Source organism: Parasteatoda tepidariorum, chromosome 2 (genome assembly GCF_982258835.1).
Source record: "Parasteatoda tepidariorum strain Cologne lab strain chromosome 2, Ptep-v5.0, whole genome shotgun sequence".
NCBI lineage: Eukaryota > Metazoa > Arthropoda > Arachnida > Araneae > Theridiidae > Parasteatoda > Parasteatoda tepidariorum.
Genome location: NC_141756.1, coordinates 101,071,555 through 101,096,158, shown reverse-complemented (window position 1 = coordinate 101,096,158; position 24,604 = coordinate 101,071,555). Strand labels below are relative to the sequence as shown.

The window sequence follows — 24,604 nt, the reverse complement described above, 5'->3', positions numbered from 1 at the left end:
GTAAATTTGAATGTAAAGAAAAAAAAAATGCTCCAAAACAGTCAAAAATAAAGGTAACATTTAAATAGAAAAAGTGTGAGACTTCTTCAGGAAATGGGGACTGTTTTATTCAAAAGATTTCTGTAGTCTAAAATAAAATTCCTACATACACAAAAATTTATAGTTAGTCATTCCCTTGCATAGGCATTGATCATATTGTAAATTATTTTCAGTGTAAGCATGCTTGGATTGAAAAAAAATAAATAATACTGAAGTAAAATTAATTTACAAGTTAAAACAGTCCAGAGTTGGCAAAAATCAATTTTTTTTTTTTTTTAAAAATCTGATATTTTTTATATTTTCCTGCAAAATTATGATAAAATGTATTCATAATACTTAATATTTCTTAAAATCAATAATATAGTTAAAATAGTTGATATTTCTAACTAAAATGCTTCAAAAGTTATTATTTATTGCAAACTAATCACAGATAAATAAAATAAACTCATCATTAAAAATAAAATCATTGTTCAAGCTTAACATCCTAAAATTTTAAAGTGCAAAAGGCAATTTATTGTCAGATATCCAATGAAGAGTTAATTGGTTTTCGATCAAAATACGTTAAAAATAATTATTTAAGTTTATCTGGCAGGTTACTGATTTACAATAACTACATATTTAATACGTTTTACTAGCACTTGTATTGAACTAAACAAGACACTGACTGGGTATAATTGAAATACGCTTCTTACCAGCAAATTAATTTAAACAGAGCTTATAAAAAAAAATATAATTTAACAATTTCAAACCACTTTTAGTCTTTAATTTGATTTGTTTAGTAATAATACATTCTCTTTCTATTATTTCTTTCGATAAAAACTTCCTTATTAATGAATTTCACCTTTAAAAAGAATCCCCTTAAGGAATATATTTATAAATAATAATGTATAAAAATATTTGACTTAAAATTTATTTTTTAAAAAATCAATTTGCTTAAATCAATGATTTTTTCAAAAAAATTAAGTGATTTAAATTGAGATTTCAAACATGATTTAAACCAGGCCAACTCTGCTACAGTCTGAAATTTCAATATATAGAAATTTGAGAAAGAAAAGAGTAATTTTTTTTTCGACAGAAAAAAAAAAACTTACGAAAATTCTGAGGAAAAAAATGGAGAAAAGAATAGCAGTTTTAAAAATAATACTGTACAATTAGTGAATGATCTAATTACTTTGTCCATACAATAAAAATATTAATTACAGCTTCAGCTGCTTGTGACAGCACTCCCACGATGGCGATCCATGAGCAGTTTTGGTGTTAGAGCACATTATGCATTGCACTTCTATAGATCTAAAGTTCGCCTCAATATCACAGCTATCTCGATAAAATACAAGGTGTTTTCGGCGGACTTGTCATTACACAAATTGTAAATTCTAAATAACTATCACACAATTTTCACAGATGTAACATTTATTTCCCCTTTTTATCTTGATAATCACCACACATACCCAGATTGGAGAAAGAAAAATAAACAATAACAACAAGAACATGGTCAGCAGGGTCACTCTCATCAGATGTAAAAGATCTCAAATGTTGTAAATATAACTTTCTTTTTTTTTTTGGAAGCCACCAAAAAGGGCCCCACATTATCATTTCCTTTTCAGGTGATATCACAATAAAATAATATTAATGTAAATAAAAAAACACTACAGATCTTAAAAAATAAAACACGCATGACAAACAATGCACATCTAAAAATACCTTTTAAAAGGGGGCATTTAAATAATTATCTATACAGATCTTAAATCGCTCAAGAGAACTTTCCTCTGTCTGTGCTTTATTTACACACGGTCAGCACCAAAAGATCATCACTTAAGGGGAAAGAATAAATATATATATTTGGATGTAAATACATACCAAAGTTGGCACTTTTTTTTTTTTTTTTGAAAACCCTCTGGACTCCACGGGGTCATCTCGGAGTCTCTCCCTGAGATTGGACTCTACCCAGATGTCAACAGGAACATCAAATGCTAATGGAATGTTAACAATTAGTATATACATATATATAAAGTGGTGTTTGCACTTTCCCCTCAGCTTAGATGGACAGATATAAAAGATGGAAGAGTGTGCGCATTTAAAAAGGATGCATTTTTTAAGATGTAATCACAAGAAGTCTACAATTTGAGCGCCACTCTGCTGTGGTCCTCAAACAAAGCCTTCCACTATCGCCTCAAGAAAAAACACCAGGGAAAATCAAAATATATCAAGTGGCATTGGATATATTTCTTAAAAGAGATAAAATTTTGGAAACAAAAAAGATAATCTAATCTAATCTTTTAAGTATAAAATTTGGGATTATCTTTACTTGCTAATAAGCTTGTCAGAGATCTGGGCAACATATTTTTTTTGTTTGTTTAAATATATATATATATGCATAAATATAAACACCCTTTTTCGCAATGACTAGTAATAGGTAAAATATTTGGAGAGTCATCACCACGTCTGGTCCTCGAGGAGCTCCTCCAGGTATGCTCCGTCAGCATCCACGTCGACGTTGCGGACAGCTAGTGGAAGTTCGTCGTAAGTCATTGGACGCCAATTTCGTTGCAAGCTAAAACTGACTTGCTCTGTCATTTCGGCAAGTGCCCGAGATCTGCTCACTGATGCATTCTCTTCGATCTGAAGGGTAGAGAGGCAGCAAACGGGAACCAATAAATCTTTTAATTCAGTTCCACGAAGTCTGGAGATAGCAATCAAGCTGTCAGCATTAACTTCATAACCTAGAAGGAAGGAAAAAAAATGCATGAATAAAGATTTTTTTTCTTCTACAAAATATACACGATAATATGACAAACACACAAAAATAATTGCTTCTAATTGTATCTGCTGATTTATAGATTTTCAAATTAATGACTTTCCATGACTAATTCCAAGAATTTTTCATGACTTAACGAAGTTATTATTTTCTCCGACAATAACACAACAATAAATTTAAAAAAGGACTTTTATAACATTAATTGAAATGATAGGTATTAACCAAAACTGTTATGCTCAGCATTTTCATATTTATAGATTTCAAATTTAAAAAACAGTAAAAAAAGAGTTGAAGCAATAAAATAGCTGAAAAAAATACAAAAGCAAATAATTTTTTTTCTTCTTTTTTCTGCAAAATTACATTCTGAAGATATTTTTCTTGTTCTTCGGAAAGGAAAGAAATACTCCTGATTTTTCTGTTCTCATTTCGGAATAAAAAAATTCGACTGACTTGCTTCAACTAAAATTTTAAATTGATTAAAAAAAAAAATTCTGAAATCACAGAAGTTTAAAAGATAATTCGTTCAAGAAATGATGCTTTTTCTGTCATTTCTTGAAAGAACACCTTAATTTTTAAAGAACATGATAAAAACATTTTATATTTTAATCAAATATGACTGAGTGGGGATTTTGTTACAAATTCAGATATTCAGAACATCATGAAATTGGTGGGAGGGGGTAAATTCCATTTTAAGAATTAAATTTTTGGACAACCTAAATCCATGACTTTTCATGATTTTTTTGAAAAAATAGTTGAAATCATGACATTTCCTGATAAAATTTGTTCAACACGGAAATCCATGACTTCCCAGGTGCGCGGAAACCTTGAGAATAATAAATTGTACAAAATCATAAAAACTAAAACATGATTTTTAAATAAGATAACTTTTTCTAATGAAGCATAATAAAATGTTAGCATTTATAATATAAACTCATCAAGAACAATTGATTTTTTTTCTCAACATTTATCAAACGTCAATTTCACAATAGTTATTAAAACTACTTCATATTTAAAAATTAAAGCTTAAAAAAAATCCTTATTTCTGTGTTAAAAACTGAATGCAATAAAGTGCAATAAATAATTTTGTTTAATCATTTCATGTACATTAGAAAATTCAATCTTAAATAGTTCGGATTTGAATTTAATGTTGTTCAACGATCTTTTATTAAATATGACAAAGCATAACATTTGTGAACTAAGCCAGACCAACACAGATTATTGATGCAAATACATGGGTGGGGGCACAAACATTCAACATCAAATTTATAATAAATTTTCAGTTCTGGCTTATTCATCTACATATTGTAAATCTTTTTTTACTAGCTATTTATGTTGGAAATGGTTTTAAAACTTAGTAAGACAAAGGAATAAATTCAACTTACACAATACATAAGAGATTAAGACATAATGGACAACATACCAGGGGCCTGTTTAGCAGAAATTTGGGTCCGTTAACGGACCCTTCACAAAATATTTTTTCATAAAAACGGACACTTCACAAAATATTTTAACTTAAAAACAGACCCTTCACAAATTTGTTTATCTTTATTGTTTTGTTAATCAAATAAACCCTTCCCAGGGCAGAAAACAAGAAAGATGTAAACGAATTAAGTTTTGTCTTCGGCAGACGATTCTTCCATTATTCGTCCGAAATGAATATTCTGCATTCAGCAGTATAGGCTAAATACCAAATATTTGTACGTTGCATCTCTAATTTGGAAGCAGCAATTGCTGTTTATTTTTGAAAATTTAATTTTTTTTATTATAATTTTACAGTGCCGAGCATTCTTGTATCTATTTACAATTTAAAAACTCATTGAAAAAGTTTTTTGCAATACTTTGCACAAATTTATAAAAGCAGATCCTGGTTGAAAGAATGTGAGTAATTTTTTCACAATTTCACGAAAACCGGACCTTTCACAAAATGTCAGGACAGACCAGGGTTTGAAAAAACCCGGGGATTTTTAAAAAAAACCCAACCCGCCTGGGTTTTATTGAAAAAACCCAGGGAAAATTGGGTTTTATCTGAAAAAACCCGGGGAAAATTGGGTTTTTCATTTAGTGCTCATAAATTTTACTGTGAAAATAGTATAACACTAAAATTTCATCTGACTTTTACCTGTAATAAAATTAAACTGGAATAAATATTTAATGGTCTTCCATGTTTTTACAATACAATTAATATAAAGTGAAATTAAAATTACGTATAATTATAAAGTATCAGTTACTTGTCCCTTTTTTCAAATATTTAGATAAATATATGCATTTTTAGATACATTTTAACTTTATAGTTTCAAAATAAAAATTAATCTTAAAATTATAAAAAAGCATATATATAAAAAGTTATAGCTTATTTTTTTAAAATCAAAAAATAAAAATTTTAAATTGTTTATTGTTGTTTAATGTAACACTTAATAAATTTTTTTTGTTTGCTTTCAATATTTTTAAACATGATTAAAAGAAACAAAATAAATTGTATTCAAATGAAATCTTAAAAATAATATTTAAAAAATCTTAAAAGTAATATTTTAATTTTTAACCGTTTTTTAATTGTGATAAACTTTCTCCAAATAGTTAAAAATTGTCAGCAGATGTTAAGAGTTGACTCTAAAAAAAGGTCCATTTCTTTCCTTTATTATTATCATACAACATATTCAAAGTGTCTACATTTCTCTCTTAGATGGTTATACACTTTTACGAGTTTTGTAGCTTTATCTATTCCTAATCTATTTCGAAGTTTACTCTGCACCAAACCGAAAGTTGAAAAGTGTCTTTCGATAGAGACAGAGAGGATGCTGGTGCTGAGTGCAAAGAAAAAAGAATTGACAGAAATTTTGTGGCAGCTAGGAATTTTATTTATTTATTTACTTTTTTTTTTTGCCATAATTTTCCACTATTTTTTGATGAAAACTGTTGAATAACAGTGTAAAGCATCATTGATTTTGGAAAGTATTCAGGATCGGAAATTCTGAATGCCGTAACACGTGGCAGAAATTCTTGATGATGCTTAGGAAGACTTTTCTGCTAATTGGTCTTGTTCATCATTTAAAAATTGTCCCTTTGTTTCGGGATCCAGGATGCATATACTAATAAATGATGTGGCTGAACAGCCTGATTGAATCTTTTTACAAAATGTTTATGGGGTTCTAATTCATCACAGGATAGTAAGTTAATTCATATTTCAACAGCTTCGGAAATTGAAATGTTTTTTGATTGAAGCCTTTTTAAAGCTTCAGAAACAATTGATATCTGTTTTTCCCAATTGATAGTTTATGGGTAAAGCCCAACATTATTTAATATTCTTGACATATTATTTTTAGATTCATTTTGATGTTCAAGAACAATCTCTTCATATTTATAGTAATTATTGGCAAAAGTTTTTACGCGCTCACAATATGAATTCCACCTAGTATCATTTGGTCATTGGGTCATCAAGCAGTTTTTTTCATTTGCCCATCCATGTGCTTGATGTACATTTCTAAAATATTTGTTAACTTCAACGATGTGTCCAATGATAATATAGATACTTCTTTTTGAACCAAATTAGAAAAAAACAATTTGTGAAAAAAATCACCAAGTGGGTTTTTTCAAAGTGGGCCCACTTGAGGAACCCTGGTTATATGTATTTTATATTAAGTTTAAATAATGCATAATCACTAATACATATTTGAATCTTCTTTATTGCTAAGTACAGTGCCATTCCTGGGGTGGCGAACGCCTACGTGCAAGAATAATTTTGTGCGCCCCTATATACTATGCTTAAATTTTGATGAATTTGGCACCCCTTAAATTGGGCGCCTGCGTGCGGGGCATTCGCTGCATACCCGCCAGGAACGGCACTGGCTAAGTACATTACGTTTCATAATTTTTTAACTCAAGAATTATAAAATATAAATACAGTAATATAAAAGGAACAAGTTAATTAATCTTTTTGTTTTCATACACATTTATTTACTATATTTATTAAACATATGGATATTACCTATTATAAAATTATGATCTGTAAATATTTATAATCATTAAAAACTAAAATTTCATCTGACTTGAGTTAAATAAAAAACTGAAATAAATATTTAATGGTCTTACATGTTTTTATAATAAGATTAATAGAAAGTGAAATTAAAACTATGTATTATTATAAAGAGTATCAGTTACTTGTCCCATTTGTTTTCAAATAATTAACCCTAGGAAAATGATTTCATTTTTAGATAAATAATTTTAAAAAGTTCTCTTATAAAAAGTTTTAGCTTTTTTTTTTAAAGCCAGAAAATAAAACTGTTTAAATTTGTTAATGCATCACTTGGAAAAAAAAGAAAAAAATTGTTTCTTTTCAATTTTGTTAAACATATGAGTTAATAATAATAACCTGTTTATTAATATATAAAGCATGCAACTATATTTGAAAAATTGATCTTTTCAGACCATATTATTTAAATTTTTATTTGATTTAATATCATTAAAATATTACTTTTTGAAAAAACCCACTTGAAGTTTTCAATAGTACCTACTATAAAATTATATGAAGATTCGAGTTTCTTTTACTTTACTAATATTAAAAATTTAATCATATAAATCATGCAACTCTATTTGACAAATTTATGCTGCGCAATAAATTATATAAAAGTAAATGCGAAACAATAAGTTTTAGTAAAAAAAAATTTTTTTTTGTTGAAAAAACCAACTTATCGTTCCAAGTGGGTTTTTTCAAGGTGGGCCCACCCAATAAAACCCGAGTGGGTTTTTTCAAAGTGGGCCCACTTGGCGAACCCTGGGACAGACCCCTGCATACATTTTATGCCGCCGACAGATCAAAGGTAAGATGAGGTTTTAATAACGTCACTGTGAGTTAGCATAAATGTCTATAAAAACGTTTTCATTATATTAGGTGAGGAGCAGTTTCAAAATTACATATTTTCTGAACAAAATAATTAAATTTTTTTATTCTGTCTCTTTAGTTAAAAAGGTTATCTTGATTTATTGCTAGCATTTTTAATTTTTTAATAAAAAAATGCTTATTTTAGATGTTTAAATATCTAGATATTTTATACATTTGATAAACTGGTTTAATTTATTATAATGTGACAAATACAAATTAGTCCCCTATACAAATAAATAAATCCCCTCCCTAAATTACTCCTTCTAAAGCCTTTCCATTTCCTTCAATATCTCAGCTTACAAAACCAATCATGTGGTGACTAGGACTACAGCACTGCCCTCTAGCAGGTCCCGATGAAGACAATCAAATAGAAAACTTTTTTTAATAGTAACAATTTTTTTTTTCTATCTATGCCATTATTCCTGCAGATAAAAATTTTTTTTTATTTCTTCTGCAAATAAATTAAACTACAGTTTTGAGTTTAATGTATGGAGTTGAAATGTGTACAAAATTATTCAGCATATATATGAAATGACTAACCCTGATAGATAACAAAACTTCTATTATATCTCGCAAAAGGGTTTATACTTGATTTCTGAAGGGGGAAAAAAATCACTTTTTTCTGTAAGGAAACAAACGAAAAAAACAAAAACAATTCCTGCAACAATGTAATACATCGAGAGAACATAAGAGTAATTTTTATAATCAAGAATGCACTTTATTCCGTACGAAGTATTAGATTATATTATACAATAAAATGTTACACCTAAAATTCAAACTTTTGAGCTTAAATAATTCCCAACATTTCAAAAATCATTTATTTTTTAAACATCTACAAACATAAAAGAAAATAATCTTACCTTTAGCTAAAAAAATAAAAATCGTTGTTAAAATATTACATCGTAAAAAATTATTTAAGCATTGCAATAAATAAATTTTCACAATGTCCAGACATTTTGTGAAAAGTCCAGTTTTCGTAAAATTTTGAATAAACTATTCATAATTTGTTAATGTAAAATAAGCGTTAAGTCACATTCTTTCAAGCAGGGTCCTGCTTTTGTGAATTTGTGCAAATAGGGTCCTGATATTGCAAAAAACCTTTTCAAGAAGTTTTTAAATTGTAAATAGATACAAGATTCTGCTCAACAATTGCTGCTACTAAATTAGAGATGCAATTCCTTAGAATACTACATCTGGAATTCAAACTCTGTTCGTCTCTAACAGTTTTTCTCCCCCCCCCCAGGGAAGGGTTTACTAGATTAACAAAACAATAATGAAGATAAACAAATTTGTGAAGGGTCCAATTATAAGATAAATTATTTTGTGAAGGGTCCGTTTTTATGAAAAGATATTTTGTGAAGGGTCCGCTAACGGACCCAAATTTCTTCTAAACAGACCCCTGTATATAGGGGCAATAGCAGTCTAGTGAATGAATATAAAATATCAGGAGAATCTGATAATTGTTATAGGGCCGATGTTGGTAGTAAAGTTGCGGTAAAATATCGCCCAAATCGAACAATTCTATCTAAGCGCTAATATTGAGAAAATAATGGCTCTTTGAGCCCTTATTGAGCCAAGATAAGTGAATATTGGTCCAATAAGGACCCCAAGTTATTTTGCTGCTAGGGATTATGCTTTTTTTTTAGCGAAAGTAAGAAAAATAACTTTTTCTTAAGAGTTTTTAGCAAAATTTCTCATTTTTCCAGAAATCCCACCCCCTTGAATTTTTAAAATGCTTTCTCTGAGGCGTGGCAAACCTAGTTGCAATTGAAAAAGCTTTTTACGGCATAGATATCGTAAGAAAGAAAAAAAACTAGTTACCTATAACTTTTATGTATGTTAACTTTTATACTTCCAGGCCAACATTATGAGTGGATCAATGCTCTGTATGCCATGACTAGTCATTTAACTCATCTACAAGATCTATAGACTTTTATTTTTAACTTTTACTAAGACTTTTACTTTTAACTTTCACTAAGAACTTTTACTTTTGACTTTTACAGACTATTACTAAGAACTTTTTGCAGCAGAAATATTGTAAAAAAGAAAAAGGAAACACTAGTTACCTATAATTTTCATGTATGTTAACTTTTTACACTTCCAGGCCAACATTATGAGTGGATCAATGCTCTGTATGCCATGATTAGATGATTCATTTAACTCATCTACAAGAACTATAGACTTGAGAGAACTTTCATTGAGAAAAGCTATCTCAGTGAGTATCTCGACATTAAAACCAGAGGAGAAGTAGACCCTGAAATGCGCCAGCGGCATCTCGCTGCTCAGAATGTTATGAATGAACAAGTAAGAACTGTGGAAATGCAACAGATTCAATGTGACTTCTAGGCATGGACTGTGAGATCGAAGCAAATTCCAGGCAGCATCGCCGACCTTTCGAAACGGATAGTAAAAGGAATGTACGTGAATGCTGAGGCGACGGAGAGGCCGCTTTTGAGGTTGAGAGAGCACGTCGAGAAGTTGATCGTTCATGTAGTCGTAGTCAATACTAAGAAATTCAAGTCTGAAAAATGACTTAAACATAGAACTGTTCATAGTGTTGACAAAATAGTTATCTGGAACTTCTTTAATACTTGAAAGATGAAGAGATCTGATACAGAGTGCTTGGTTTTCAGTGAGCATGCAGAGGAGGTGATCTGACACATCTAGAAGTTCTTCAATAAAACCCAGTGATAAATGCTCCAAGCAACGTGCCTGCTGAATAATTTTGCATAAGTATTCAATATACCTGGAAAAGAATACAATACCATCAATATAGTGGGGAGGTTCAATATAGTACAAGAAGTCACATTTTGTTTTTTATCAGGACTTAATGAATTACTAGTTCGGTGTGCCTTCTGAATAATTTTGCATAAGTAATCAATATACCTGGAAAATAAACCTGTTCAATATACCCGTTTTAGTAAGGTCAATGCCTATTTTTAAGCTCTAAATTATAAGTTTTTTTTTTTTAGATCAGTCAACATCTAAATTCTTATTGCAAAAATTATGCTAAATATAACTCAAATAAATTATACAGCTAAATATAAATCAAATAATACAAAGGCTTTTTACCCTTAATTGTAAAATAAATTTAAAGATAAACCTTTATTGTCTCGGTATTTATTTTATAGATGAAGTCTTCTTATTATCTTGTATTATTTACAGATTCTTAAATCTTAGCAAAATAAAAAGCAAGATTCTTTTTCCAGATCATAAATTTAAATTTTTATAAACAAAAACACAGTTCATACATATAGATTTAATCCTATAATTGGACTTACCCTTAATATCATTAATCAATTGAAATAAACATCAGCGATAAAAACATTACGCTGAAAAACTATGAAGAGCTTTCTGGTTACCCTTAATAAGAATCAGCCTTTAATAAAAAACTGAAATTTATTTCACATTAAAAGGGCATGTTTCCTTGGCCATAAGTATTTTTTCTTTCTTTACATTAAAAACAAAAACTGACTTTAAAATGTGTGATAATCTCAGATTTTAAGTAATTCAAGTATTACTTCTATTTGCAGAATTTCATGTAGCATAAAAATACTCTAAAAAATTACAGGATTTTAAACATTTGGTGAATCCCCAGCAGTAATGAATGGAAGGGCAGTTTATACAGCAAAATCAATGTATTTTTGACTGTAACCAAAAATATTACACAATTTTTCACTAACTAATAATTAGACATCTTTATAGCCTAAAAATGTCAATCCTAGGAATTTTCAGCTTATAACCTTTTTTTAAATTCAAATTTAAAAAATGGTAATGGAAGGAAATTTTTTTGACATGATTATCACATATTTTTCATAAAAATTCGGCTAAGTTAGAAAGGGAAATTTTTTTTGAAAAATAAAGATACATAAAAAAGGGTTTAATTTTACATTAATTTGACCTGTATCTCTGAAAAATAACTAAATTAACCATAGAAATGAGGTACTTGTTAATCATAAAGGACAAAAATTTCAAAATGATAAACTTCTATTTACAGTAATTTATTCAGCTAGAAAAGCATTTGGGAACTTAAATCTAGAATTTACAATCATTCATTCAGCTACTAAGTCATTATTTAATTTAAATCTACAGCAAATTCTAGTACAAGAGCCACCTGTTGCAATTTCAGGATTCTCTAATTTCTGCATAATTAGATCTGAGTCAATCCAGCATTTATCTTCTTTTTCTGGGAACATTAAAATATCTGACAATATAGCTGCTGAAAACACGATCAAGAGTAACGATGATTCATTTAGAATAACAATGAAATGGACACAAATAAAGTGAATAAAATAATAACTATTTTGGAAATTCGTGTATCAGAATATATTAAAAATATTAAGAATTTTAAAATTATGAAGAAATTCATAGCAATAAATGGCAGGGGGATAAAAAAACTACACAGATTTACAATGAAATCTATGCAACTTGATTGCATTAAAAAGTGAAAACTCAAATGTGTGATTCAAAATTTGACTTTTTCCAAAAAAAAAAAAAAAAAAAAACATTTTTACTAAGTTGAAATATTTTCATTGGTATAATGCTTAGATGCGCTATTTTCGTTCACAGCAGGCCGTACATTGTGCATCCCTGTTTCAGAAAATCAACAAAGATTTTATATTAAAACTTGCCGCATAACATTTCATAAGCATATAATTACACTTTAAAGGTTAAGGTATAGAATTTGTGTTCTCCCGGTTTCTCAAAAATTTTAACTTTAGAATTTTAATTTGGCTGAATCTTTGTATCTGGATACCATGATATTCCTTGTTTTCACTGAAGTCACTTTGGGATTGCTACAACTTTTATCATTACACGATTGGCAATTTGTTTATTTCATTTATATTTTCACCATTACATGCTCATAATGGTATACAATACACCATATACCACCACAATTTTTGAAACACATCTTTATAAAAAATGTCTGAAAAAATGAATATTATTTTATTTAAAACCATCGTTGGACAGCTGACCTAATTTTAAGTTCACGACTATCAAATGTTCAGCTCCATAGCCTGGAAATTTTAAACCCAATTCAGAAGACAAGGGAACTTTTGGATCAAGTATTAGGAAAAATCAGCCTTGAGGCAGGTTCTTTAAAAGAATTAACCTGCATTTGCAGTATATGGAGAAGAAAACGCCACACGGTTAACCTGATTGCAAGGAGACTAACTCTACCAGTGAAGATATTTCAAGTCAGTACTGTGGTTGATGCAAAGTAGGTGCTGAATTTGTGTTAAATGGTTACAACTCGGATTCAGCCCTGGGTCACCTCATAGGGAGGCGAATGCTTTATTCTCTGAGATGACGGCTGAAAAAAATTACAGGGCAATATTTCCATATCATGATATGCAGCAAAACAATTGCAAAGTATTTGAGGGGATATTTCCATATGGTGATCTGCCGCACCAACTACAATCGCCAAGGGGCCAAATAGATTTTAAACTTACAATTAAAAAAAAAAACATGTATCCAGGGATGGCTACAAGTTATACCTTTCGAGTTGGTCCCTTTCCGTGATGCTTCTTTCAGTTTCTCGCGGAAGTTTCCAAGACATGGCAATTATTTTGCCACAGATCATTATTCGAAAATCTCCACGTATTTGAAACTTCCTTGTAGTAAAAAAAAAAAACTTTACAAAAAAGTGATTCTCAGCCCTTTATTTTTTGAAATTGCAAATTTAAAATAATTAAGTGCTAGTACGGTTGTAATTGACACGTCAGATCATGATTCAGAGATATTCTCAACTGTTCATTTAATTATATTTACATTATATATCAGTGGTCCTCAACTGGCGGCCCGCGGGCCACATCCGTCCCGCGAAGCCTTCTTTTGTGGCCCACGAACTAAAATATGTAAGTTTTTATTTTTCTGCAGACACATTTTGTAAAAAATCTTCATGGGTTTAAAATACTTTTCTATCGTTTGAAAAAAAAAAGCCTACTTTCATAGTTTCTGTGAAATTCAACATAACGGTGCAAAAAAAATTTTTTTTCTCAAGTAAAAATCTACTTTGTATTTTGATTTGTAAATCAATACTTTTGTTTTGTACAACTTGATAAAAATCGGACAGTAATATTTAATGTTTCTTCAAACATAACAAGAAGAGTCCTATATAAAATTTTGATAAAGTTGACTGGTGTTTTTAATTGCGGTCCCCAGCCTCAAGTAAGTTGGAAATCCCTGTTATACATATAGGAGTTTCTGTATCTCTGTTACATTAATATGAATATTAAAACATTGTAGTTATTATTTCTTGTAATTATTTCGTCATTCATTACCTTTTCGTGTTGCCAAATTTTCATTTAATGATAAAACAATTTACTGTTTCAAAAAGATTCGTAATAAACATAACAAACATGTACAACTTAGAGCACTGATCTTGGTGTCAAATAAGATAGGCACCCTATTACCCCTTGTAGTAGAAAGCGAAATTAAATATGGATTTTAGTGCTTGCAGTATAAAGTAAGAAATAAAAAGAGACATTTCATAAGCAATATAAGTGTTTCCTTACTCGTCAAGTGAGAAAGTGTCATCGTAGTCGACCCACTCCAGCCGAGAGCTCAGTGGTTTGATGGACAATGCACGCAGATTATTGTTGCTAGAAAGCACTCGTAAAACTTCTTTGCAGCGCTGAACATCTCGTGGATTTAAAGAGTTAAGTTCTATGACAACTTCTTGAACAAAATGCCCGCAGCGCTTCGAGAGGAATCTGGCCCCGTCATTTTGATTGTTGTTGACTGTCTTGGGATTATCACAGCTGTTTAAATGGAATACGACTTTTCGCCAAAGTTTTGGATGGAAAAGGTTGCCCCTCCAAGCTTTACAAGTAGAAGATGCATTTAGACGGTCTTTTACGCTTAATAAGGAAAATATTTCAACAATAATAATGCTGGGTAAATTGTTCCACAAACCACTGCTCTCGTCCGCCATCACAGTTTTTGACGCACTGAATAATATTGCCAACTGTACATTTTGAAGTTTTCAGAAGGCATCGTTTTCAATCTTCCTCTTCTTCTTCACTAAATAACATACATTAGTCAAGCGATTAAAATCTTGTAGGGACTGATTGCGCTACCTAGTGCTAAATAGAGCAAGCTTCTTAAAGGTGGTGTTTCTAAAGAGCTGCCGGTTCGCATTTTCGCAATCGCCAGACTCTTGAGTAGCATTTCTTGTATATGTTTTATTTGTTACCTAATTTATTATTTATGCTTACGATGAGAAACTTTAATAATTAAACTTTCACAGTAGTGTTGAGTAGAAGCATGTGTAATCAGTAATAAATAAGTAAACTTGACGACATTTGAAGGAGAATTTTTTTTATAAAACACTCACATGACAAACAATATACCAACTTCTAAATGTAAACTTAAATGATAATTTGTAAAATGAACTTAATATCGCTGCTCGAAAAATAGACTAACACTAGCGTGTGATGCCACACGGCTTGCAGCAAAAACAAACAGTATAATTAACAAAAAGAGGTCAAATCAGAACTGCCAAAAAAGCGCGTTTTTTCTAGCGACTAGGTCGTCGGGCTACCGAAGCGGGGGCGCCATCCCCTCCGCAGAGGATCAAAATTGTGATGGCATATCTTCGGATCATCCTCCGGGATGTTTCCCAGACCGTCGCCAATAGCCCATTGTGCAGCTCTAGTGCGACGTAAATTAACAACAAACAAACAAACAAATCTAGCGACCATGTGACCTTTTTTAAATATATAATAGTTATATAGAATGCAAACAATAACAATCTTCCTAAAACCGGAAGAAATTTAGAAAACTTCTGGTGTATCCACTATGTTATACTTGAGAGGCGCTGTATGAACAAGCTTAATATTTTAGGAAGTTTTACTACTGTGGTTTATGTTTAAATTTGCACATAATTTCACTATTCATAAGAGTTTCTTGTAATTTATAAATTCTAACTGACTGTGAGCCTAAAAAAAGTTTAAGAAAATTAATATCACAGCATAAATAAAGTGTAAGGTTTACCCTGTTTTGAGTGTTATCCATTATTTGGCTGTATTTGAGTAAAATATTACCGTTGGTTAAATTTTGGGTTGCATCTTGCTGTTGCTGTTATAGTTAATTTACGTCGCACGAGAGCTGCACAATGGGCTATTGGCGACTGTCTGGGAAACATCCCTTAGGATGATCCAAAGATATGCCATCACAATTTTGATCCTCAGTAGAGGGGATAGCACCCCCGCTTCGGTAGCCCGACGACCTGCACGCGAAGTCGCGCACTTTACGGTAGAACAGTTTAACGAGGACCAATACCGCAATGCATTTGAAAATCAAGACAGAAACTAACGTACTTCCTTTTTCTATGACTTTCTACCAGCAGACGAAGTGTCGCCATAGGTAGAATGTTAATTAGAGTTATGTTAATTGAAAATCACACTTCAAGCCAAAACGAAAACATTTTCCTCATAAATACACAAAGCAAAGCTCATTGAGTAACAAAACCGGTTGAACCTCTTGTTTCAAATAGCTTTACTTTATAAAGCAAAAACATCAAACCAAAATAGTTAAGATGCTTCGCTCAATTCACGATGTGCATGTTTTAACTTGACAGCTGAAGCATGCATATACAGGGTGTCTATAAAAGAACTCCGGGGTTTTAAAAATTCATATCTCACTAACTATAAAAGATAGCAAAATTTAGTCGATTTCTCTGAAAAGAGTAGCTCAAAAAGTTTTACTCATACCAATTGGGAATGTTTCTATCAACTATTGGCTGCGCTGCAGGGCGTTGACCTTGAAATGACGTCGCGAAATTTGAAATGATGGCGACTCCGCAACAAAAGGCTCTATGTGTTATTTGGCTCATAGAAACGAAGTCTTTAGTTACCCTACAACGAAACTTTCGACGTAACTATGGTGTTAACCCGCCTTTTCACAAAACCATTCGTCAATGGTTCAGTGCATTTAAGGAAACAGGAAGTGTTTTGAAGCAAAAGTCGCCGGGTAGGCCGAGTGTGTCTCAAGAGAAAGTGGACAGAATCCAAGCTACATGCCTTCGAAGCCCTAAAAATCGTTGACAAGATGCAGCCTGGAGTTGGGGTTACCAAGATCTCAGGGAACGAATAGTCAATTGTGTGGCAACCGTCCCCCCAGACATGCTCGCCAGGACATGGAAAGAGGTAGAATACCGTTTAGACGTCTGCCTTGCCACTAACTTGGCTCATATAGAACTTTACTAAGTGTTAAAAAAAACTTGATAATGTAAGCTTTTCAGTCATGTATAAAACATGTATGTATGTTTTTATCTCATTAAAATATTTTGCCTCAAAACCCCGGAGTTCTTTTATAGACACCCTGTATATACTAGGAGATTTCACTCCCTGCTCGCTAGCGCTCGCGCTTTCTTCGGGGAAAAGAGAAAGAAGAAATTCTGAATTGAAAGATGACCCAAGAAAGAAAATGTATAATGTTTTCTAACAGTCTCCATCTCTACAGAGTTATTTAATTAATAGCGGTTTATTATAATTAGTAGGAACTATTATGCTCAAAAAAATTAGAAAAGCATAAAAACAGAGTTTTGAGGCTTCCTGCGTCGGAAACTTTTTGATGCATAATTAATAAATTATAATATCACTAATTAATACAATAAATAAATATAATTCCCTATATCATATCTGGTATTTTTCCATAGGAAAATGGTACAAGAAATTGAATTTGGAAGTTTTTTCTACGAAATTTTTCTTAGGTGCCCCAAAAACCTTTCTTTAATCTTTATATGAAAGAAGTTTTATCAAGCTTCTTGTCTTTAGTTCTGATAGCGTACTTATCCAGAGCTGTGGATAAGCTTTGATAGAAACTGACTGAGAGTTATATTCCTCAGTAAAAAAACCCTACCATCTCTGACCAAAGAGTTATCAAGAATAAGCAGTTTTCTCTTGGCAGCAAAAATAGGAAGGCTGGAAAGAGAGAATGAAAGTTTGAAAGCAGACAAGAAAAAAGGCTAAATTGATGAAGTGTATTTTCAAACTGCATTGAGACTCAATAATATTAAATAAATTCATTTTTTATTATTAATAAAAATGCATATTAAACAACATTTATAAAGATTGCTACGAGTCTTGAAGTTTCTTTAAATCTTTTATTTTCAACTGTCTAAGTTCAGGAATTCCGAGGGATAACTCAAACTCTCTCTCAAGATACTGACTGACTTCCACGCCCATCAGAGAATCCATACCAAGTTCTCCCAGAGTAGATTCAGGACTGGGTATATCCGCCAAACCTGTGAGAGAAGAAGAAGAAAAAATAGATTATGGATGGTAAATTGAATCTAAACAATAATAAGCCTAAGACCGGGAGAAATGTAGAAAACTTTCGGTGCATCCCCCCACTTATGTTATGCTGACGAGGCGATGTGTGAACAGGCTTAAAATTCTAGGTTAGGCTTAAATTTCAGGCTTAATTAGTTTCATTATTGTGATTTGCGCTTATATATACTCGTAATTTGACCATTCATAAGAGTTTACTGTAATTTATAAACTCTAACAGGTCGTGAGCTCTAAAACAAATTTAACAAAATTAATATCACAGCATAAATAGAATGTAGGGTTTGCCATGTTTTGTGTGTTATCCCCTATTTGGCTATATTTGTGAAAAATAGTGCCGTTTGTTATTTTGAGATAGCATCATAGCAAGCTTGCGGAGTCTTTCGAATACATTTGTTGATTGTTTCGTTGAAAGTTAGATTGAACGAACACGTTATATTGAAAACACTACAAGTATATTATTATTGGATGACGCGATTTTTCAAGCTTAGGCATAAAGTAGTATCGGAAGTATTAACCCGGAAGTATCTTCCGGCGAATTTTGACACCAAAAGCCATCTGCTCTTAGTTTTACACCGTTAACCCTCTATAGGATTGTTCTAGTAACTTGTTTAGGGTTTGCCACTCATTTTTAAGTAATTTGTGTTGCGTAGATTACCCATACATTCTTTTGCAGGGGATGTATAAAAAAAAGTTCTTTTATTTATTTATTTTTTTATATTTTTTTTTTTTTTTATATTTTGACTTCAAATTTTAGGAATAATTTTTTTACTTTTTCGCCAAGCAATAAATTATTTAATTTGTTATTCGGTTAATTTTTTTTGACACTACACTGGTGTCAAGGGTGCTACTTCAAAAAAAAAAATTTTAACACGGTCTAGCGTTGCTCAGCAGAATTTTAAGATAATAGCTCAACTGACTGCAAAATATACTCCACAAGAATGGCTCTTATATCAACGACTAGCTTATTTTTTCTTACACGAAAATATTCCTTTTTCTTCATCTTATTAGTCTATTTTGACAGTAGAGAAAACAAATCTAACAGTGAACTTAATATATCATTTTATAATAATCACTGAATAAACATCTTGGAGTAATTCATATCACTACTTATTTTTCACTTCCTCATTAATTTCTTATCTTACCTAGCTCGAGAAATTTCATTAAGAAAAAACAATCTTAATTTAAGTTTTCCCAGCATTTCAAAACACCAGAAGGAGAATACAGCAATAATTATAAAAAAGAGTAATTTTTTTTTAATAGAAAATATTTGTTTCATTTTTTAAGAAAAATAAGGAAAAAAAAGTTTTGAATAATTAATTTAAGAAAAAAATTGAAAATAGATTTTAATTGGAGGACTGAATTTAGACCAGTGATTTTTTTCAAGACTGATTTCAGTCCTGAGGACAGAAGAGTGGAACAGTTCTTGATGATCCTATCAAAACATTTTGATGGTTTATGTTAGTTTCCGTGCGATTCATGAGGGTCCAACATCATTTGATGGTCACCATCATCCAACATTTTCCATTATGCTTTCATCGTTTTTGATGTGCCAACAAACTTTCATTATTCCATGATGGAAAATGCTACTTTAATAATATGATGGTTAACCATCAATAGAAGTTTGATTCTCATGAACCAACAATCCATGATGGTCCCAACTATACATTTCCATTATAATTTCATGGGAATTCTTGTGGGTTCTCATGAATATACCATCAAAACAATTTGGGTTTTTTGATGTTGGACAATCGTGAATCAGTCCGAATTCCTACATTGGGGCGATGGTTACTTATGTAGGTTACCATCAAAAATATAAGGGTTCATGATGGAAATATTAATAGTCACCATCAAGATTATGTTGGTCCATCAATGGAAAACCATCAAAAAATTTGACTTGGCTTTGGGTTTTATTTTCAAAAGGCCCTTACTTGAAAAACAGCCCTCGTAGGTACTAGGTAATGTGATAACATGTTTTTTACGCCCCCCAAAACGAAAATATCTTAATGAAACTTACCGAATATATTGGCTATTGTATCGAGTACACGGCGCTTCTCTTGTTTTTTAGGAGTAAATTGTGATAGTTGGCATGGCACAAAACTGGAGACCACGGGATGCGATTGTTGTAAGAACTTGTCTAAGACTGTAAGGCATGAATGGATAGGTTGAGGGAGAGTTCCTGCGACAACTGCATCGGAGCCCAAAGTATCTTCAACCACTCCCACACCACCTACAGCACCCCACTGTACAGCAAGACCTGTTCATGGATATGTTAAATTTTTTTTAGTAAAAATTAATTAGCTGCAAGGATTAAGGAAATAGCTTAAAAATATTTTTAGTTACGAAAAAAGCAAACAATTTACATCCTTTAAAAAATGGGAGTAAGATGCAGATTTTTTTGTTAAGAATTTAATGTAGATTTTTTTTTTAAATTTAGAAAAAGTGTTGTCTGTTTTAAAGAGATTGAAAATAAATAAAATTTTTGGCAAAAATGACTGTCCGCCTTTTGTAGAAGGTACATTATTCATAGAAAATTCATTAGGAATTTAAAAAATGCCTGTAGAGAAAAGTTTTGCAGGAGTGCCAGTAACGTAGGATTTCACTCTTTTTCTTAAATGAATAAGCTAAGTTCAAGACTTCCGTAACATATTAACCTGTGAAATTTTTCGTACCTAGCTTTATATTTTTTCACATTTTGCATGGATAAAAATAGAACTACTTTGAAAATCTTTGAAGACGTCGATTGTGTTATCATAAAATTTCTATAGAACAATATACAGTTGTGATTCGAAATTTTTTTTTTTGTAACAATATTTACTCCATAAAACTGCTGCACTCTCTCGGGTTGAAAACTCGTTTAATAGGGATTTTCTTAATAGAAAAGAAGAATGAATCTAAGGAACTTATAGGAAATAAAAATTGCGAGTAAAGGAGTATAATTTGGTCAAGATTGTTTGTATTAGTTACCAGGCAATCCTTGTTTGCAGCGCTCCTCACATATTCTCTCCATAACTGAATTGGCAAATCCATAGTTACTTTGCCCAGCATTGCCTCGACCACAACTGACTGATGAGAAACAAACAAACCATTCCAATTCAGGGCACAGTTTACGGGATATTTGGTCTAGGTTCAGAGTTGATTGGATCTTTGATTCACCTACTTCTTCGAAATTTTTTACTGTTTGATTTTCCATAAATGCATCCCGTAATACCTGAAATATGTACAAAAAATTTTAAATTTTTTTTGTAAATCTATGTATACGTTATCGTGAAATGACCGAAATCAAGAGAATGTCGACTTTCACCAGTGAATGTCAACAATCACATAGTCGCTTTAGTGAATGTCCGGAATATTTGTTATGTCCGATTTGATATTTATTTATGCGTAAAAGTATCTTGGGTATAAATTTTTCTGATGAAAAATTCTAATTTTACTGGACGATTTAAAATAAATCATAACTCTCGCACAGTCTACGAAAGCTAATTAAATATTTCATTTGTGGTAGTTCTCTCGCTTTTTTTTTTTTTTTTTTTATAAATGGCACACTTGCATCCCATCAACAAATAATCGTGATTGAGCATTTTATCTTGCTCCATCAGGCGTGTTTCAGAGCCTTTCCAATGTTCAATCCAACTAAACGAAGAACTTTGCACATTGTAACACTAAGCATATTAATGTTGTTGTTGCTGACGTATGTCTGTTTAGGCAGAAAGGTGTGATTGTTCTAGTTTTTCCAGTGGCGCCATCTATGGCAAAGAATTCGAAGCATATTAATCATTTAAGGGTTTGGGATGGCTGGGTATATTATACAGATGCCACTTTTCAGGCATTACTCTTCGAATTCAGTAAGCTAAACGATAAAGTGGTTTTAAGAAAAATCTAAATTCGTATAACGTCAATATAATATCATTAATATAAATGTAAGGCCGGGATAGCCTAGTTGGCAGGGAGCTGGACTCTCGTTCGAAAGAACGGGAGTTCGAATACAGCCGGCCGAGGAGTCCCTGTGTAGTAAATGGTGACTAGTACACGCTAAACCTTTTGGGTCACAAAGTCCTGCATCCTCAGAATTAGGAGCTCACCCGCGTACTGTTTATTTCAAGGGGAAGGAGATTTGACAATGCCAACCTTCATCTTTCAACAGGTTCCCCAAGACTGAATCGAGTTAGCATGCGTTATATACTAGTGAATTGATTATATACTAGTGTTATATACTAGTGTTTAATAATCGTAGTGGTAGTTACGCCGCAATTTATTTGTGTTCCGCTGAGTGTATTCGTACTGTCGTCAATGGAATCGGACTCGAATATTTAAGTGGATTGAAAATGTCCTTACCAAAGCCAAGTTGAAAATTCCTCCTACACTGCCGCAAGATGATGCCATTCTCAAAAGGGATTCCGTTTCTTTGATGTTAGATGCATTTAAATGCGACACAGTCACGTTAACACCCTCTTCCTTCCATCTCTGCAAGCAGAGTTGTTGGTAACCAGATTTAACTCCAGATCTTGATGTTAGTATCACGTGATGCGCTCCCTTCTCAATCAACCAATGGCAAAGTTCTAAACCGAAGCCTCCCAAACCACCAACAATAACATACGATTTCATGGGATTGCACTTTGTCCTGGCCAGGGTAACCATTTTCACTGGTTTAGGGATGGCATTTTTATTGGTTTCTTCTTCTCTTATCTAAAACATTAGGATTGGTTAAAATCATGATTTTTTTTACTACAATATATACACATTACTTAGCAACAGCACAATTAAAATTAATAAAACTTTACATAATTAAAATCATCATTATTATTTAGCTATTACTAACTAGTCTTTGTATAAATGAAACAATACGAAATAAATAATCACAAGAAACTGAAGCGGTAAGACATTACTTAATTAAAAGCTTCAAAAATGTACGCAATTGGAAATAATAGTCGTCATTTTTCAAGCGCTCAGAAATAGGCGCCAATTTTCCAGACTTTGCCAGACATGAAAGAGGAGAAACAAAAACTATAAAAACCACAGAGGCCGAAAGAGGTAAATTAGAGTAAAATTCCTTTTCACGGGCTTGGTACGGAACTCATGTCATTCATCTGAATGAGACATGATTTTAGGAAGGTGTGAAATGGATGGCATTATCGAAATTGAATAACATGATCAAAATAATCCGTGGAATAAGAAAACTAATTCAGAAGTGCGTTTTTCATCATTTAAATATTTCTGTACCCATTAAAATCGTCCGATCAAAAGCTGTACAAACTAGGTTAATTTCCAGAACTCATTACGTTAATTACTCCTTCATTTAATAATGTTTCACCAAGATGCGTTTTTCAATTTTGTTTTGGATGGGCAAATCTTTTACAGACTTTTTGTTTCCGAAGAACGTCAGACTGAGCGAGTGTTCTGAAAGAGAATATTATTTTTTCTGAAATATCCAAGTACAGATTTTATTTTATATTTTATAACCGTCGTTGAACAGCCGACCCAATTTTATGGGTTCACGACTACTAATGTTCAACTCCGTAGTCTTGTAATTTTTAACCCGATCCAGAAGACAAGGGAACTCCTGGATCGAGTATTGGGAGAAATTTGCCTTCGTGGAGGACTTTTTTTATGGAGCTAACCAGCATTTGCGTTACACGGAGAGGAAGACCACAAAAATCTCCCACGTTTAGCCTGACGGCAAGGGGACTCTAACCCATGATCCGTCTACCACTGAGGATATTTCACGTCAGCACTGTGGTCGGTGCAAGCCGGATGCGGAATTCGTATCGACTGGGATTCGAACCCGATTCGCCTCATTGGAAGGCGAACGCTCTATCCCTTGAGCCATCGCGGCTCTCCAAGTACAGATTACATTGAAGACATTATTAGATCGTAATAGCCGCTATTCTTCAGAATCTTACTTTCAAGATGACTTTTCCTATGTGTTTACCACTGGCCATGAATCGGAATGCCTGTTCTGCTTCATCGTGATTGTAAACAATTGAGTTGAGAGGTTTCACCGTTCCGTCAGCCATGCCATCCTTCACTAACTGGACAACTTGTTTCTTCACACGACGGCTGTAACTGGTATTCTCAAACAGTGCATCTAGCAGTATGCCGTGGAATGATATGTTCTTCAAGAAGATTGCCATCCCTAAAATATAATAACAATTATTGTTTTCTTTGAAAAAGCGAGGAATTAAATGTTTATTTTTCTTGTGTGCTTCTCGATTGTCGCTGTAAAACAATGCCTAACGAATACAATAAAATGCAACTACGATTATAGTTGTTATTGCCTTTAAAAAAGCTAGGAATTAAATTTTTCTTATGTGCTTCACAGTTGTCACTGTAAAACAATGCCGAATGTTTTATTTATTTTTTTTTTTTGTTCGCAGTAAAAATTTATCGATAGAAATTGATAGAACAATTCTTTTTTTTCTCAAATTAATTTAATCGTTTGAGTGCTGAAGAGTTTTCTTATATATATGCTAATAGTGCGGAATGAAATGCGTAGTAATATTTTTTGGCTCATAACAAGCGAAGCGTGATAGCCCTTCGCCGCACTCAAACGGTTAAAGTTAACTTTTCTCTAATGGTTTAGTATTTTATGTATATATGCCTACTGAATACAGTTACAATTATTGTTTATATTGCCTTTTA

General features: G+C 31.9%; 2 protein-coding genes across 2 annotated transcripts in view; both read right to left on the bottom strand.

Moving 5' to 3' along the window:
* Nucleotides 1–1,585: 1,585 nt before the first annotated feature.
* Nucleotides 1,586–14,736, bottom strand: LOC110283031 (F-box only protein 33). The gene is made up of 3 exons (XM_043055952.3): nt 14,189–14,736; nt 9,737–10,416; nt 1,586–2,759 (listed from the first exon to the last, which is right to left on the bottom strand). Exons 1-3 carry the CDS (start codon nt 14,605–14,607, stop codon nt 2,473–2,475), a joined length of 1,386 nt encoding a protein of 461 aa, XP_042911886.1. The 5' UTR covers nt 14,608–14,736; the 3' UTR covers nt 1,586–2,472.
* A 2,954-nt stretch (nt 14,737–17,690) lies between these two features.
* LOC107446508 (fatty acid synthase) overlaps nt 17,691–24,604 on the bottom strand; it is an 87,704-nt gene continuing 80,790 nt past the window's right edge. The window contains 5 exon segments of the mRNA XM_087157887.1: nt 17,691–17,922; nt 19,983–20,222; nt 20,933–21,176; nt 22,301–22,651; nt 23,866–24,098. Of these exon segments, the coding sequence (XP_087014013.1) occupies nt 17,753–17,922; nt 19,983–20,222; nt 20,933–21,176; nt 22,301–22,651; nt 23,866–24,098 (1,238 nt within the window). The 3' untranslated portion in view covers nt 17,691–17,752.

Bases quoted from the DNA above. Each gene is read 5' to 3' on its own strand.
- LOC110283031 (XM_043055952.3), bottom strand. From the start codon at position 14,607: ATGGCGGACGAGAGCAGTGGTTTGTGGAACAATTTACCCAGCATTATT. The intron at 10,417-14,188 runs GTAAGGAAACAC...ATTCTTTTCCAG, and splicing joins GACACTTTCTCACTTGACGA to GTATATTGAATACTTATGCA. The intron at 2,760-9,736 runs GTAACTAGTGTT...CCTTCCTTCTAG, and splicing joins AACATACATGAAAATTATAG to GTTATGAAGTTAATGCTGAC.